The following is an 18,780-nucleotide window of genomic DNA, read 5'->3' on the forward strand; positions in this document are numbered from 1 at the left end:
GGAGAAAAAACCTTGCATCTCTGCATGAGACTGACTGATTTCAACCCCAAGTGAAAAGAGAGAGAGAGAGAAGTGGGGGAGCTTTATAGAAAATTTATGCAATGTGCAGTGGGAATTGAATCTCTTACCTCTTTTCCAAATGGGTGTTGAGTTGCACCTTGGAGGTCCTGGCTAAGTCACTGTTTTCATATATTCTTGAGTCACTCCATGACATTCTCACAGTTTCAAAAAAACAAAAGACCGGCTGACTCTTATTTCAGTCTTGGAAAAAAGTTAATTGTACTACCTAGTTGGCTAAACTGTCACATATTGAATATTATGCATTTAGAATAGTAGCACCATATAGTGATATAAAAGTATATTTTTAAAATTCAAGTATATTTGCCGACCGGGCTAGCCGAGTGGGTAAAGTACCTGCCCGGCAACCCAAAGGTCGCGGGTTCGATTCCCGCCTCGGGCTTGGATCAAAGTACTGCAAAAAAACCTTGGGAGGTGCAATATGGCTACAGAAGCCGATGCGCCAACAACTACCAAATCAAAAAAAAAAAAAAAAAAAAAAAATCAAGTATATTTTTTAAATATTTAATTACAGTTAAGTATTTTTATAACAAAGCTTCAAGTCTTGAAGAAATCTATTAAGAGAATTAGCTATAGCTTCTATGACTATTTACAAGATTTAGTTCTGTTTTATTACCATAAGGGTTTGATGCATTAGAAGGAATTAAAATACTAACGAAAATTAAAAATTTTATTTCTACCAAAATGGCGATATTCTCATAAATAGTCATAAAAGTTATAGCTAATCCTATTACTTTTAGATTTCATTACATTAATATGCTAATGGAGATGAGTGATTGATCATACTTTAATTGCCTTTATAATAAGTTATTTTCCTGTTTCAGGTCTTACTCCACCAGCTCAGTTTCCTTCAGCTGCAGAAGACACATCGTTAATTGGGTCAGACACAGCTAGTTGCCTTTCATTACAGTCTACTCCTGCATCAAATGATAATGAACTTGAGTGGGATGGTGATTTCACTAGGTAAGACTTAGTGAAATACGTTACAGTAGATGTTAAGTAATCTACTAGTAATCTTGTCATAGTGTAGTCTAGCTGGTGTCTCTTCATTCATTTGTTAGCAGGCCTTGTACTTCATGTATATTATTTGGCTATGCAGGTTTCAAGGCATTCAGCACTTGTGTTTTGTGAGAAGTTAATCAATTCAGAACGTGAAAATAAAGAAAAAAATTTATATAAACATACGTTCGATGGGCATTTTGGATTCGAAAAATTAGCTATGGAGATTTCAATGGTTAAAAATAATAAGAAAAAAAAAATAAATAAATAAATATGAGGAGGCAAGTACCTAGTAAACTGTTTATCCATTATAGTTACATATTTTCTTTTTTATTTTTTAGTATTGAAATCTTCATTTTTTTTTTTCTTTTTTTTTTTTATATAATTCAAACACCCATAACTGTTCAGAATCGGCACATATGTACATGAAATTTTTTTTTTTCTTAGGTCTTGAATTGTCTTGAATCCAGCTCGCATTGTGTGCGTGTGTGTGTGTGTGCGTGCATGCATGCATGCGCCCACGTGTTGTCAGTTTGAACTGGCTGGGCTTATGAAGAAACTCTCCTAATTACAATGCGATAGTGCCTGCACTCGTGTATTTCTGAGGCCATTATAATTTTATCAAAATGATATTTTACTAATTATAATGGAATTATAATTCTAATCATCAGCTAGAAGTATTAGCATTAGTAGAGATATATGATGCAAGAAAGCAAGCTTATGCAGCATCAGCCAAAAAACGCCCCAATTTCACCCCTCCGTTCATTCCATATACCTGTCCAGCTCAGCCTTAAATTTATGTAGGCTATCAACTTCCACAACAAAGGATGGAAGTAGCGCCTCTCTAGCCAGGTGGGCAGGAGCAGCAGTGCATAGCACAGGCTTCTTGATTAGACCGGGGGTTTGAGCTCGTGACCACCAAATACGGAAGATGCGGAAAGGTCAGGGAATGACCACCGCATATCCCCAGAGCAATATGGCCTTAGTTGCTAATGCTCCTAAAAACCAAATAACAAACAACAACAACAAAGCATGGAAGTCTGTTCCACCAACCAACTACCTGCTGGCTAAAGGCAAACTTCCGCACATCTGTCTCTCCTCAATTTGAATTTATGCCCTCTCAGGTGATTATTCTGAGCAAGAGGAAAATCCCATCAGCATTGAGCATGCTCAAACCATTCAAAGCTTTATACACCTCAATCAGATCACCTCACAGGCGCCTGGTCTCCAGACACTGTAATTTGCAAAATTTAAGCCTTTCTTCGTAAGAGCGACCCTTTGCTCCATTCACTAATCTTGTTTCCCTTCTCTGTACTCGTTCCAGCAGCTCTACATCCTTCTTGAAATGAGGCCTCCAGACCTGTATACAGTACTCAAGGTGTGGCCTGACTATTGCCTTAAACAAGGGAATAATCACCTCCCTATCCCTGCTAGAAAAATTCCTGTATATCATTGACAATACACCATGAGCTACTCTTGCAGACCATCTGCACTGCTCAGAAAACTTCATATCTGCTTGCACAATTCCCCCCAGGTCCTTTTTGTTCTTTACCACTGTCAGTGTAGTACCACAGAGTTTATACATTACTCTTGGGTTACTGCTTCCCATATGTGGTACTTTACATTTATTTTTCAATGTTAAACTTCATTTGCCACCTCTCAGCCCATCTGCTCAAGTTTTCTAGCTCATCTTGCAGCAGTGTACTGTCATTAGTGTCCTTAACAACCCTCCAACCTTCGTATTGTCTTCAAACTTGGACATTAAGCTCGATATACCATCATCAATATCATTTATAAATATAGAAAACAACAATGGATCCAACACTGAACCCTGAGGGACTCCACTAATAACATTAGTCCACGATGAGCAACAAACAGCCATAACTGTTCAGAATCGGCACACATGTATGTGAACTTTTTTATTTTTTATTGTTCTTAGGTCTTGAATTGTGTGCGTGCGTGCGTGTGCATGCATGTGTACGTGCCCACGTGTTGTCAGTTTGAACTGGCTGGGCTTATGAAGAAACTCTCCTACTAATTACAGTGCAATAGTGCCTGCACTCAAGTATAGGGTCGTGTATTTCTGAACATTATAATTTTCAAAATTATATTTTATTAATTATAATGGAATTAAATTCTAATCATTAGCTAGAGGTAATCAGATGTAGTTGATAATGATAAGCTAGAATTGCTCTGATGGTTTCTGATTTGTTATATCACATTCTGCTCTTTATGGTCTCCTTTGCCTTATTGTTTGTTGTTTTTGGCACTATTTTCAGTGTTCCTGAAACTGAATTTTACTTAGAAACAGAACAGCTTATATCTGAGATAGAAAAAATGACATCGCATACTTTTGATGATATGGATCCAGATAGGTGACTGTAGGATTTGTAGTTAAATGTAAGTGCTCTTGCTCTTTCTCCTATTTTAGTTTTGTATGCAAGATATAAATATATTTTTAATGTATATTAAAGAACATGCATTGAAAGCAGTGTATACATTTACCCTGTACAAATACTACAGGTATAAACAACTGATTTTGGAATTAGTGTATAGTCTTTCATAAAGGGGTTGAATCATTATTTCATTTACTTTTATATTTTTTTTGCTTATATACATAATTCTTTACCATTTATCCAAGAATTTAAGTAGAATTTATAGTTTTATAAATGGGACAGAACTCTACTTCTGACACATCCACTTCTTACACCAATCTGAAAAAGATACATTAATCACAACCCTCTGCTCTGCAGCCACCCAGCAATCCATAGAATCTTTCCAGCCTATGTATTTCACTAAGCATTTCACTCAGGCCGTCTCATGAGAGCCTGAGTGAAATGAGGATAGAATGTGGAAGTTGATGAACAACCAGGCCATCTGGTATTTATGAAAACTGATGAAAATGTGGACCAGGTAAGGACATTGATTATAAGTGATTGTCATTTAAGCATTAGAATGGTTACATAAGAAGATAATATGGACAAAGAAGCAGTTAGACAAATTTTAACTGAAAATTTAGGCAAGTGTGCAGAGGTGGTGGCAAAAATTTTGAATGAAGATCAAAGAATTAGAAGGCTCCAGGTTTGTGAAGATGTTTTGAAAAAAAATTGAAGATCCAGACTTTCTGAGTACTGTAATTACTCTTGATTAAAAAAGTTGGCTGTTCCACTATGAACCAGAAACTAAAATACACTCAGTGCAATGGAAGACAAAACAGTCTTCAGGCCAAAAAAAGGAATTATTATGGCTGAATATGTCCCACCAAATCAGACTGTCGATCAAACATACTACATTGACGTTCTGACAAAGTTGCATGAAAAATTTGAAGGAAGAGACCTGAATTGTGGAAGGATGATTGGATGCTCCAGCACACAATGCACTCTGTTCACCAGTTTCTGGCCATTAAACAAAAATCCTCATGTGTGAACATGCACCCTATTTGCCAGGCCAAGGCCCTTGTGATTTTTTTCTCATTCTCAAACTGAAAAGTATACTTAAGGAAACTCATTTTCAGTCTATTGAAGACATTAAAAAAATGACGACCGTATTGAAAGGAGTTTACAGAAGATGACATCCAGAAATGTTTCTGTACCTGGAAGAAACGTATGGAACAATGTGTGCAAAGCCATTATTTTGAGGAGGATGACTTGTAAAGTATGAAATGTTTTCTTATATTTATTTAATTGCAGCAGTCTTATTATTTAATAGTCACACCTATATTTATAACTGCTTGCAATATTAATATTATTGTTAACAGTAGCAAGTTATGCAAGAATGAAAGCTTATACAGCGTCAGCAAAAAAAAAAATCCCTGACACCTCCCATTTCACCTATTCGTTTACCCAATAGTTTGTCTAGGTCTTCCTTGAATTTATTTCAGCTATCAACTTCCACAGCAGAGGCGTCTCAGTAGCCAGGTGGGTAGGAGCAGCAGTGTGTAGCACACGCTTCTTGATTAGACCGGGGTTCGAGCCCGTGACCACCAAATATGGAGGATGCGGAAAGGTCAGGGAATGACCACCACATATCCCTGGAGCAATATGGCCTTAGTTGCTAATGCTCCTAAAAACCAAACAACAACATCCACCCACTAGCTAAAAGTAAACTTCTGCACATCTTCAACAACTATCCCTTTTCAGTTTGAATTTATGCCTCTTCATAAACATGGTCTGAATAAGAGAAAGAATTCCCATCAGCACTGAGTTTGTGCAAACCATTCAAAGTTTCAAACACCTCAATCTGCTTAGTTCACAAGTGCCTAGTCTCTGGATGCTGCAATTTACAGAACTGAGGCTTTTTTTTTTTAATAAGAAAACCTTTTTATTTCCCCCCCCAATAATCTTGTTGCCCTTCTCTGTACCCATTGGGACAGCCCTACATCCTTCCTAATATGAGGCCTCCAGACCTGTGTGCTGTACTCAAGATGTACAGCACACAGACCTGACCATTGCCATATTTGGAGTGACCGGATGGATGAAATGAGAAGAGTTTTTTTTTTTTTGGCTAATGCTGTATAAGCTTGCTTTCTTGCATTATACCTCAACTAATGCTAATATACAATGGGATAATCATCTTCTTATGCTTATTTTCCACTAGCCTGAGTGTAGTATCACACAGTTGATATGTTACTCTGGGATTCCTGTTACCCATGTGCAGTACCTTGCATTTGTCAATGTTAAACTTCAGTTGCCATTTCTCAGACCATCTGCCTAATTTTTCTAGATCTTGTTGCAGCAGTATACATTCATTACTGTCATTAACCATCCTGCCAACCTCTATATCATCTGCAAACTTAGACATTAACCCTCATATACTTTCATCAATATCATTAATAAATACAGAAAACAACAATGGGTCAAGCACCAAGAGCAGTGTCCATTGATAACCACACCTGTCTTTTCCTACTCAACCATTCCTTTATCCTTAGCAGTAACTTTCCATTAATGCCACACTGCTCCAGTTTGTACAACAGTCTTTTATATGCAACAGTATCAAAAGCTTTCCTGAAATCTAAGTATATGATATCAAAATTATTTTTTCATCCAGTTCCTTTGTAACTGCTTCATAGTGCCCAACCAAGTCAGTCAGACAAAACCTCCCTTTAACAAACCTATGCAGTGAGTGAAGTATAACTTCACTCCTATCTAGATGATTCTGTATTACCTCTTTAACCAGTGACTATTTTCCCTTGAGCAGAAGTTAAGCTGACAGGTCTAATTACTCATGACACCCTTTGATCTCTCGTTGTGAATTGGGGATACATTCTCACATCTCCAGTCCACAGGGACCTCCCCTGAATCCAAAGATGCCCTCATAATTATGGCTAATGGTTTACTTACTTACTTCCTTTGCTGCCATCCCATCCACCCCAGTGCTTTTTTTATGTTTAACTTCAATTTTGCTCGCACTTTCCTCTGTTATCACAAAATAGTTTACTTCCCTGCTAGAGGTTAATAAACTTGTGGCATTCTCTTCCCTAAAGAATTCCTAATGTGTGAATATAGATGCAAAATACTATGTATATAAAGTGCTTAGCATCATAATACACAGCCATTTCTGAATAAACAGAAAATTTTTAAGGTGGCATCGTTTTAGGTTATATCTCATATTGTGAATGCCTTCACAACGAGTTGCCATGATATTGCACTACTTCGAATAAGTAACGCTTCACCTAAGGAGAAGACTCACCATGATATTGCACTACTTCACCTAAGAAGTAGTGCAATATCATGGCAACTCGTTGTGAAGGCATTCACAATATGAGATATAACCTAAAACGATGCCACCTTAAAAATTTTCTGTTTATTCAGAAATGGCTGTGTATTATGATGCTAAGCACTTTATATACATAGTCTAAATTTGTTCGCAGCTTGAGGCTCTAGCCCTAAATGCGCCTTAGTCTAGATGCAAAATACCTATTCAATTTGTTAGCAACTTGAGTAGGATCATCAACAGTTAAACTGTCAACATCAAGTGAACCAATATGATTCAACCCCTACTCTTAATATAAGTAAAGAAGTCTTTTTTTTGCTTTCTTTGTATTCTTTGCCAGAGACTTCTCGTCTCTGCAAAGAGTACCAAGGAAGGCAACAAAGGCTGCCTTGGCTTGCCTAACCTCCTTTCTGACTTGATTGCAGACTAGTTTATATTTACCATAGGCTTCTGTATTATCTGATAATTTATATGCGTCCAATGCATTTTTCTTCTCTGCCACATGTCTCAATAGTTCCTCTGACATCCATTTAGGTCTAAACAGTGAACTGTATTTCTTAGTTGGTATGAAATGCTTAGTAACTTCTATGATTATTTTGCTGGATGCTTCCCATTAAGAATTTGTTGATTCCACTGTATAGAATTTAAAAACTGTCTGAGACCACTTTAGTCTCCCTTATGAAAGCAAAACCTTTCCATTTATCATCAATGGTTATTTTTTTTTTTTTTTAATGAGAACCCCAAACACGAGAGGTATTAGAACCTATAGTACTTAGTACCGTGCTTGGGTTGGAGGTTGGGAAGACGAAAGAAGATATTTGTTGACATTGGACTTGAACTTCTGTAGATTGTAATTTTCAGGAAATACGTATGAAGGAAGGTTGTTCCAGAAAACGGCAGTTGAATGAATAAATGAGGAAGATGAAAAGTTGGTTCTGTGGGTTTGAAGTTGGACAGTAAATGGATGTTGGCTGGTGGCAGCACGTGTTCGGACTGTTTTGAAAGAGAGAGCGGGAATTATAGAAGCCAATTCAGAAGAACAGTGCCCATGGAAATATCTGTAGAAGAGGCATGCAGCAGAAACAGTACGTCTATGAGAAAGCGAGTGGAGAGACTCTGTTAGAGATGAATCATTAATTAACCTAACTGCCCTCTTCTGAATGGAATCAAGAAGCCTGAGAGAGGTTTTGGGGGCACCACCCCAAATGTGGGAACAATATTCCATGGCAGGGCGGATTTGCGATTTATACAGAGTGAGCAGCTGTTTGGAAGAAAAGTAACGCCGAGAGCGAAAGAGAAAACCAAGCTTTTTAGATGCAGAGGAAGCAATATTTGTAATGTGCTTGTGCCAAGAGAGAGAAATTAGAAGTCAGGGTAATCCCCAAAAGAGATATATCCTTTTGCCTAGAAATTGGAGTGTCACTAAAGATAATCATAGGAGCAGAAGAATCCTTTTTGCGAGATATAAGACAAGACTGAGTTTTAGAAGGGTTGAAATCAACTAAGTTGTCTTTGCCCCACTGGAGAATTACCTGAAGATCGGCATTTAAGGAATTGGTAGCAGATTTTCGAGAAGTTGAAGCTGATTGAGCAGGGCAAGGTTTCTCAAAATGGAAGGTTGAATGCAATGTGCTATCATCGGCAAAACTATGGATAGGATTTCCAGTCAATGGAAGAAGGTCATTGATATACAAGAGGAAAAGAGTGGGGGAAAGAACTGAACCTTGGGGGACACCGGCATTAGTGGAGAAGTTAGAAGACAGAGAGCCATCTACCATCAATGGTAGTTACATCTTTAAGTAAATCCCACATCAATATACAGTCGGGTCTCCATGTTTGTGGATTTGTGTTTTCACATTGGCGGCCGCAAAATTTATCATACTAAAAATTTGGCTGTTGCTCACTGCATTCAACAAGTGAGCGGCATCTGAGTAGGATGGCTTGTGACCTTTGTCTGCGTTAGGCTACTTATGCTTAAAATATTACTGTGATTATGTGAATACCCATGGGTTCTAAACGAAGTGCATCTAGTGACAGCCAAAATCCTAAAAGGACCAAGAAAGTGGATTCTGCATAAAAATCAAGAAGGGCTCACATATGTGGCCGTAGACCATGTGTTTGGTATCAATGAAAGTACCATACAATATATAAGGAAACAAGAAACTGAGACCAGAGAAGCAGTGCAAACTGGTGGAATTCTTACTGCTAAATATAGGTGCCTCCGTAGCCAGGTGGGAAGGAGCAGCAGTGCGTAGCACACGCTTCTTGATTAGACCGGGATTCGAGACCGTCACCACCAAATACAGAGGATGTGGAAAGGTCAGGGAATGACCACTGCATATCCCAGAGCAATATGGCCTTAGTTGCTAATGCTCCAAACAACAACAAAAAAAAAAAAAAAACTGCTAAATATGTGGCTTATGTACGTTAGGTTTTATTGGTGCATTAGCAACTAAGGCTATAATGCGCACTCTTATGTACGTGATAAAGTGATGTTAAAAGTGGAGAATACACTGTTCATTTGGATCGAAGACCAGTACAAATAAAACAACTTGCCCGTGAACATTGGTATGATTTCTGCTAGGGCCCTCATTCTTTACAAAAGATTTAATCCTCTGTACCAGCAGCACTGTGGAAACCACTTTCATTGCCAGCAAAGGCTGTTTCCAGAAATTCAAAAAGTGTTATTCAGTCCGTAATGTAAAGATTGCAGGCGAGTCTGCTTCAGCTGATCACAAGGCTGCTAAGGCCTACCCTGCACAACTCGAGAAGCTCGTAGAGGAGAAGGGATATAAACCTGAACAGGTATCCAATCCAATGAGACTGAATTATTATGGAAGAAGATGCCTCAAGTGCACCTATATAGCCGTCGAAGAGAAGAAGGCCCAGGATTCAAGGCAGAAGTCTCGACATCAGCCAACCTTTCTCCCAAATTCAGTCTCTTTAGAATGTCCAATTTAGTTTCAACTAACAAATTTTTCTGATAGCTTTTCACCTGCTTAATATTATTAGCACTATCTGACTCAGTTGATCTCTTTGAGCCCATTTAAAAAAAAAAAGAGAAGTTGAAACTTATCTACCCAGTAAGCTAAAATCAGTTATGTGGACACAAAATGTGCATAAACAATATGTAAATCAGAAATGACTGGAAGCCAAAACCTAATTGAAAATAGCATTGCTGAGAGGTGCCAGTGTGCAGCTAAAAGCAACTTCCTGCCAGGAAGTTAAAGTTTCTAAAGAAGAGTTTTATAAACATTTCAGTAAACTAGAACCATGGAGTAGGACCTTCCTTTCCTCTCCCATAACACTTACAGGTGGGAAGATATATAATATATATATTTTTGCAATGTGCAAGAAATGGTATATATGACCATTTGCACCAGTACAAACATCTACAGAAAATTTACACAGAGATGTAAATTACCTATGGACAAAAATTTTTTTTGAAGCAATATACAGACACTTTCAAAGTTTTCTCTATCATAAATTGGAAATGCTTTGCAGCATTTCCAGTTTGTCCATCAATTCAGCATTTCCTCATTGATTATCCCATTGAACCCGAGTGCTGTCAATTGCAGTTGATTGGAAAATTCAAAAAGCATTTTTTTTTTTTTTTCCCGACAAGGTCTCTCAGGCATCCAAAAACTTGCTAATCTTAGTTCTTCCCAAGGTGTTTTGGAATGAATAGTGCTATCGGGGGAACACAATAGAGTGTAACTCTGAATGAGGTTATCAAAAAATACAGAGTGCTGTAGTGAATTGAGCTATAGTGGGAACATCTGTATTCTAATTTCTGAGTACTTTGCAAATGTTACCTCAATTGGTCAAATGACTCGCTTCCACATACCTATGCTATGTCTTTTAGTATTAGTAGTGGAAAATGATGCAAGAAAGTAAGTGCAAGCTCATAACACCATCAGCCAAAAAAAAAAATCTCCCCACATCACAACTTCATCCTCCTCCAATAGTTTGGCTAGTTCTTTCTTGAATTTATTCAAACTATCCACTTCCACAACAACAGATGGAAGTTTGTTCCAACAATCAACCACTTTCTGACTGAAGGCAAACTTCTGTAACCTATTATGTAACCATCCTTCCTCATTTTGAATTTGTCTCGTGTGTATTCTGAGCAGGGGAAGAATTTCCATCCTCATTGACCCTGCTCGATCCATTCAAAGCTCAATCCATGCAAGAGGAAGAATCTTATCAGTTCAGTCTATTCAAAGCCTTAAACACCTCGCAGATGCATATCTCCAGATGCTGAAATTTGCAGAACTGAACCCTTTCTTGGTAAGAGTACCCCTTTGTTCCCCTCACCAACCTCATTGATCTTCTCTGCATCCGTTCCAGCAGTTCAATATCCTTGCTAAAATGAGGCCTCCAGCCTTATATGCAGTACTTAAGCTGTCGCCTGGCCATTGCTTAGTAAATGGAATAATCTTATCTCTGCTAGCAGAATTCCATTGACAAAACCCCACGAATTGTCCTGGTCTTGCAATTGTCCCCAGTCTTTCATTTCCCACTACCCGAACCATCCCTTTATCCATATTATTAACTTGTCCTCAATGCCACACTCTCCAATTCATAGAGCATTCTTTTATGTGCAAATAATATTAGAAGCCTTCCTGATATTCAAGTACAGCAGACTCTCGATTTACCAGGATCGGATTAACCGGGGACACTTTAAGATTCCAAATTTAAAAAAAAAAATCAACTAGAAATCATAAAATTCAAATAATAACTAGAATAGGTATAAACAGATGTTTTGCAAGTCGTAAATAAGCAACAAGAAGTCATCATTAGGAGATTAGTGTGCCTATTATTTTGCAGCCCCCGCTGTCTTCACACCTGCCGCTCAAAAAAAAAAAAAAAAAGACCAAATGTTTAGTTTGTTTTAGTGTGTCATGTCAATTGTTGTGTTCCATCGCACTGCAAAAGGACAAATTTTGTTTTTTTTATTCATGTCAAGGATGTCAGAATTTTTTTTTTTTTTTTTTTTTTTTATAGTAACTTTTTTCATTTTTTTTTTTTTTTAAATCACGAAAATGACAGGCAAACGCAAGAGTTGTGCTTTCATTTAAACAAAAACTTGAAATTTTATTTATTTCATATGATGTGATCAATACACGAAGGAACCAGTTTTTTCTTGCTTCCTTCGTGTATCGTGGCCGGGATATCCAACCAACCGGTTGATTCGGCACCATCGTGATATCCAGCCCGAGGCGGGAATCGAACCCGCAACCTTTGGGTTGCCATGCAGGCACTTTACCTACCCGGCTAGCCCAGTCGACAACTTGAAATTATTCAAAAGTTTGAAAATGGTGCATCCGTTAAATCTCTAAAGACCCATTATAACATTGGTGACCAAACCACATGCAACATTGTAAAAAGTGGCACCTCCGTAGCCAGGTGGGCAGGAGCAGCAGTGCGTAGCACACGCTTCTTGATTAGACTGGGGTTCGAGCCCGTAACCACCAAATATGGAGGATGCGGAATGACCACCGCATATCCTCGGAGCAATATGGCCTTTCTTGCTAAGGCTCCTAAAAACCAAATAACAACAACAACATTGTAAAAAAGTAAAGGGAAGCATCGTATTGGACGTGCGAGTAGTGCGTGGTAAGCTCTTTATTTATTGCCATACTTTTTACGTAGGTTGCTGAACATTTTTCGACATCAGCAAGTCCCCTACTTATGTAGCTTCGGACTTACATTGCGTTATTTATAATTTTTTTATATGACTGAAAATTTCAAGTGAAGGGGACACACATTTCACCATAATGTAACAGCTAACAGAATTCCAGCTATTGGTATTATCACAAATGCAGTAAGATTGAGTTTACTACCTGTTTATAGTTAATTGCACTAACAGAAAAGCCCAGTAACCCGGAAAGTGCAAATTGTTTTATGGCAACGACCTCCAGAAATGGGCTTTAGTAAAATGTCAGCTAGCTTGGAGTGATATAGTGAGGCTGACTGGACTAGCCAGGTGGGTAAAGTGCCTGCCTGGCAACCCAAAGGTCACAGGTTTGACTCCCACCTCGGCCTTGGATCAGAGTAAAATACAAAAACTTTGGAAGGTGCATTATGGCCACAGAAGCTGATGCGCCAACAACTAACAAAAAAAAAAAATATATATATATATATATATATATATAGTGAGCTTTCGCCTTATTCAGAAAATTTCGTTTTGACCGTTATCATGGTGCCGACTAAGAGAATAAGCGACAGCGGTACTAGTAAATCTATAAAGAAAAGGAAAGCGATCGAGTTGGATCAGAAAATTAAAATAATAAGGATGGATGAAAATGGCCAAACATTAACAAATATTGCGCAGAATTCAGATTTTTCAGTTGCAACGGTGAACACAATAAAGGAGAAAGGCAGAACATGAAAAGTGGTTGGCACCAATGAAGGTCAACTACACTGGTGTGCAAAATTTAAGGACCAGTCAGGTTTTCACCTGTAGCTTCTCGTAGGAGTGGCCTGGATATGGGAAAAGCATACCAAAGGAACCTCGTGAGGTACAGAAATGATGAAGGAAACAACAGAAACAAAACGGTACAGAGGCACTTTATTCAAAAATGGCAACATAGCACTGGTTGCCATGGTACAGATGCATCACTGCCAAAGATGAAACAAAGGGAAGAGGTGGTCCTTAGTAGGAGATATGGCCACCCCTGATGTTGATGCACACTTTGCACCACCTTTCCATACTTAGAACAATGTTATTGATAAGTTCTTGTGGTAACATTGTCCATTCCTCTGTCAGCGCCATCTTCAGCTAGTGAACATTTTCTAGTGGGTGTGGATGTGTCGCTAAGCATCTCCCCAGAGCGTCCCATATGTGTTCGATGGGATTTAGATCGGAGAAAATGGGCAGGCCAATCCATACGAACAATGTCCTCACTTTCCAAAAGCATATCAACAGCTGCAGTGCGATGGGGTGTGGTGTTATCATCCATAAACACGAACTCGGGGCCAATGGCACCTCAGAACAGACGCATATGGGGAAGGATTACCTCAGTACAGTAGTGTGCACCGGTTACAGTCCTGCCTTCCGGTATTTGGAGTTGTGTACGTCCACCCAAGATAATGCCTTCCCAGACTAGAACACCTCGACCGCCATATTGATCCCTTTCAGTAATGTTACAGTGAGGTTGGCACACGGGGTGATACAGTGTGCCAACATAGTATCATAGTATCCAATAAAGTTGGTCAAACAAGATTGCCCCTTAACAAATCAATGATGTGACTGAAGTATAACTTGCACTCTGTCTATGTGATCCTGTGTTACGTTTTTAACAAGACTCCCTTATTTTCTCTGATACAGAAGTTAAGCTAACAGGTCTGTAATGACTCATGTCACCCTTTGACCTCCCCTTTGTGAATTGAGGATACATGGATCTCTCCTGCTCTCATAATTATGACCGAAGGTTTGCTAACCTCTTTTCCTGCCTCCATTAATATAATTGGATAGATCCCATCCACCCAGATCAGATGTCTTTTTTTATGTTTAGCTTCAACAATTTCTCTTCCACTTTTCTCTCATTTATCAAAAAATCATTTAGCTCCCTGTTAGTTTGAAAGACTCCTGGCATCCCTTTTCCTAAAGAATTCTTCTTGTATGAATGGGGTTACAAAATACCTATTCAGTTTGTCAGCAACCTGAGCAGGATTATCAACAGTTAAAGCATTGATATCAAGTGGACCAAAGTGATTCATCCCCTTCCTTCTAGTGTTTATGTAAGTAAAGAAATTGTTTTTTTCTTTTCATCCTTTGCCTAAGACTGCTTTGTATTTTACTAGTTTTCTGTATAACTTTATAAATTATGTGCATCCTGTGCATTTTTATTTTCTGTCCCAAGTCTCTTTCACCACTTAAGGAAAAAATCCACTAAAAAATAGAGAATAAGAAATTATATTAGGTATAGGATAACACAAAAATATTAGACACAGGATAATGTAAAATTATATTACATACAGGATAACACAAAACATTTTGATGCAAATTTAAATTGGTACAACCTTTTTATTTTATAATCCTTAATTTTTGGATCTTGCTGCTGATTTCATTTGTACATGTTTGACAAATTAGCTGCCAACTGAATTTTTCATACATCAGTGTGAATGTCAAAAATGATTATTGGGAGTAATGATACCAGCAAAACAGTTTATTTCAGAGGCTTGGTACATATTTGGATTCAAATTATTATTTTAATGGCACTGGAGCTTGTCTCTCACATCTATATAGTTTATTTTGTCTAGAAATGTGTGTTCTTGGGCTGATTCACACAGTTTTATGGAACTGGAATAACTCATCGGAGAGCCCATACTCCTTCTGAAAGCCTCAGTCGAAGAAAATTTTAGAAATTCCAAGGACAGAATACATGCCTCTCAAATCAAGGGCATTAAAAAATTCTTTTTTATAGTGAGGCACAGTCAAGCCATCATTTTAATTTAAAATGACATCATATGGTTCCCAAACTATATATGCTTTGAATTCTTATTACAAATTCACATGATGGAGGTGCTCTGTGGCCTCAGTTACTAGCACACCATTAATTATTAAGGTTCACATAACCAACTAACTCCTATCATGGTTTGTGCATGATTACAAGCAACAAAATTAATACAGAGGTCAAAGTCAACAAAGGAGTATACTGTGAGCAGCTCCTAAATGTATTCTTTCCTTGGTCATATCAGTATGATATTGCAAGAATTTGTTAGCTTTTTTTCAAAATGTTTGAATCCATTTAAGTAATCTGTATAGCATATGGGAAATTTAAGACTTGTACTGCCCTTCACAGAAATTCGATGACTTTGGAATGATTCGTTGTGACTGAGGAATACATCAAGAATGAATTGCTCTGGAAAATTAAGATTCCTGTAATGTTTAAGGGTAGTGATCAAAGGAAATGACATCTGTATTGATCATTTGTTTGTGATATGTTATATGAATTGTTTTAATTACTACTGAGTTACAATTAAAAATAATATACATCAAAATCTTGTCTCCCCATAATTTTTCTGATAATGAGATGGAATTAAACAGCAAAAGATACTTTAAAATAGAAAGGACAAGCATTTTATACATCCTAACTATAAATTAATATTCTTAAATTCATTTGTGTTTGCTGGAATCCATTTGGGAATCAAAAGTTTTTTTTTTTTTTTTTTTTTTTTTTTTTTTGTAGGTGTAGGTATAATTTATAAGAGTATAAATATCCAAAATCTGGCAACCCTGACTGGGGCATGAAGATTGCCAGTTTTTGGGGTGTTTTTTTTTTTTTTTTTTTTGATAATAAATATCTAACCAAACATGAAATTTCAAAAAGTTCAGGTACAGATAAAGAGAGGGTGCAATAGTTGCATGGCCAGCTTTTTATATATATATATAGACAACAGGTTCACTGCATCAAATTTGTGGACAACATAGTATTATTAGCTGACTCAGAGCAGGAGCTGTGTAAGATGTTGGAAAGGCTATCATTAAGGCTACAAGATTCACATCTAAAGATAAATGCACAAAAGACTAAAATACTTGTCGTCACCAAGAATGATGAACAACCTCAAACAAACATCAAAATGGGGAACAAGTGAAACAGTTTTGTTATTTGGTGAATTTCATTACCTAGGACAACCGGTGCACTACAGAGATCAGAAGAAGAATCGCCCTTGCCAAGCAAGCTTTCAGTAACAAGCAAAATATTCTAACCAGCAGACACATCGACAGGGAGACCAGGAAAAAGTTTGCTAAATCATTCATTTGGAGTGTGCTGCTATATGGAAGTGAAACCTGGACATTATACAAGCAAGATATCAAGAGACTGGAGGCTTTGGAGATGTGGGTCTGGAGGAGGATTTGAGGATTAGCTGGACTGAGCGACAATCCAACGAATCTCTCTTGAATGAGATGCAAGAAAAGCGGCAGCTACTCACGACTGCGGCAAAAATACAATCTAAATTTTTAGGACACACCCTAAGACATAACAAATTTTTAGTGAATATCTCAGAAAGAAAAATATTGGGAAAGAAAAGAAGGGGATGACCAAGGAAGAAAATTCTGGAATTCTGCAAAGTGTTTGGCATTAATCATACAAGCATGTGTGGGTGGAGGGGGAATATTACCAAGCCTTTTGAGTTTGATGATATATATATATATATATATAATTTTTATGCCTGATTAACTTGTTTTTATTGGCTACATTATTTTATTTTTGTTTTATCCCTTAAGCTGTTTGTCAAAATTTGAAAATGAGCAAGTTGGCACCATAAAATTATCAAAGCTATTGCCTACAAAATTGCTTGGTAATATTCCATTTTAAAAAAAAATAAAATAACAAGGAGAAAAACTAAACAGAAACAAAATGGTTTTCAGAAACCATCTTTACAAGATGGTTTTTTGTACCCTTTTAGGGGAAAAAATAGGCTTTGAAATCTCTTCCCCCTCCACCCACATATGCACACATACTTGTATGATTAATGCCAAGCACTTTGCCACTCCTTTAGCAGCCATGGAAAAGTTTTCTATGACTGTTGGGACATTTCGATTGCTTTGAAATCAATTCAGAAAAAAAAAAAAAAAAAAAGAGAGAGAGAGGAAAAAAAAAAGCCACTTTAGACAAGGAACTTTGTTTTATTCAGCATTCGGAATCTCAATAATAATCTTTTGGCATGTAATGAAGGTTTATCTGAAATAGGAGACAAGCCAGTTTTCAGATTTTTCAGTGTTTTGAATGATATGCATGTACTGTATTGTCAGCCAGTTGCACTCTTGAACATGAGATGGCAGTGGAAATCACAAATGAAATTGTGTACTCTATTCGAGGTATATGTAGCTGTGTTCACCAGTACACGCATGGCTGTTTAACTTACTAAAATATTAAATAGCTATACAATAATTAGAAAGGCAAGAATAATGAATACATCCATGAAATACCTAGAAAAGGCTAGCCATGAGCCACCAAGCAAATTTTGTTCTGTGGATTTTTTATTTCCAGGGCAATGCAAATGATGTGGCCCAGAGGTGATGATACTCCTCACTTTAGAAAGCACTAAAGATATACTAATATAAAGATTAATTTCAAAGCAAAGAAATGTACAGAATGGCAACTCTTAACTTCTAACTTCCATTGCCAATAAAGTTGGAAGTTCAAAAATAGGACCAAAACATTGCCTTCCTTTGTTTACAGTGTAGTAAAGACTGCTTCCTTTATCTACAATAGTCATTAAAGAATAATGAAATTTGAGTAGGGATCTTTCATGAATATCACATAGCTTGATAGAGGATGAACTGGTTGTAGCCCTGCATTTCATGACAATTATCCTAAATGTTTTTATGTACAGTAAAGGTACAGCTGTGTTCGTATGCAATTTTTCAAAAAAATAAAAAATAAAAAAATAAATTTGGTGAATTGTGGACTTAATTTGGTGAACAGTGGATTTTTTATCGTGAGACCTTAACATGATCCTATGATACCAAGCTACCAGTGGACAGCAAGATGTCAGGCATTCTACTTGCATCTGCACTACAAAACTCTTTTATATGTGTGTGAAAGCATCTGTTGAAGAAATCTGTGTCCAGGTGGACAGTCAACAGTTCATGTGACAGCCTTATTGACTAAGCTTGTACTCAAGACCAAAGGATTACAAAACAACTATGCATCTGTTATTAAGTTTAATGCATTATTAATTGAGTAGGTTTTGTTTGCAGTGTAATCAATGAATGCAGTATAAGATAAATTAAAAGTTAAACGGTCTTAAATATCTCATTTCCTTAAGTAATTTAATCTTATTAGCAATATTAAATAATTGAAACTCATCAGAATATATGTAGATAGAGCTCCACTGTCTTCCTAGACCTAAGTCATAAAACTCAAAACATGAGGACCAAGGATGATTCTTGTTAAAATCTGGTTTTAAAAAAGTTAATCATATATATGATAAACTCTAGAAGTCAAAATATGTATTGACTAAAAGATAGTGCTT

The 18,780-nt window shown here is 37.2% G+C and overlaps 1 protein-coding gene across 1 annotated transcript in view; it reads left to right on the top strand.

Annotated features, from left to right (window-relative positions):
- The window catches only part of LOC150083718 (AP-1 complex-associated regulatory protein-like), a 149,489-nt gene that overhangs the window by 126,315 nt on the left and 4,394 nt on the right, over positions 1 to 18,780 (top strand). The window contains exons 10-11 of the mRNA XM_090378582.1: positions 903 to 1,041; positions 3,357 to 3,477. Coding sequence (XP_090234708.1) covers positions 903 to 1,041; positions 3,357 to 3,456 — 239 coding nt within the window. The 3' untranslated portion in view covers positions 3,457 to 3,477. The remainder of the gene's footprint in view (positions 1 to 902; positions 1,042 to 3,356; positions 3,478 to 18,780) is intronic.

This window comes from Mastigoproctus giganteus, chromosome 7 (genome assembly GCF_048544385.1).
Source record: "Mastigoproctus giganteus isolate SK-2022 chromosome 7, ASM4854438v1, whole genome shotgun sequence".
In the NCBI taxonomy this organism is placed as follows: Eukaryota; Metazoa; Arthropoda; class Arachnida; order Uropygi; family Thelyphonidae; genus Mastigoproctus; species Mastigoproctus giganteus.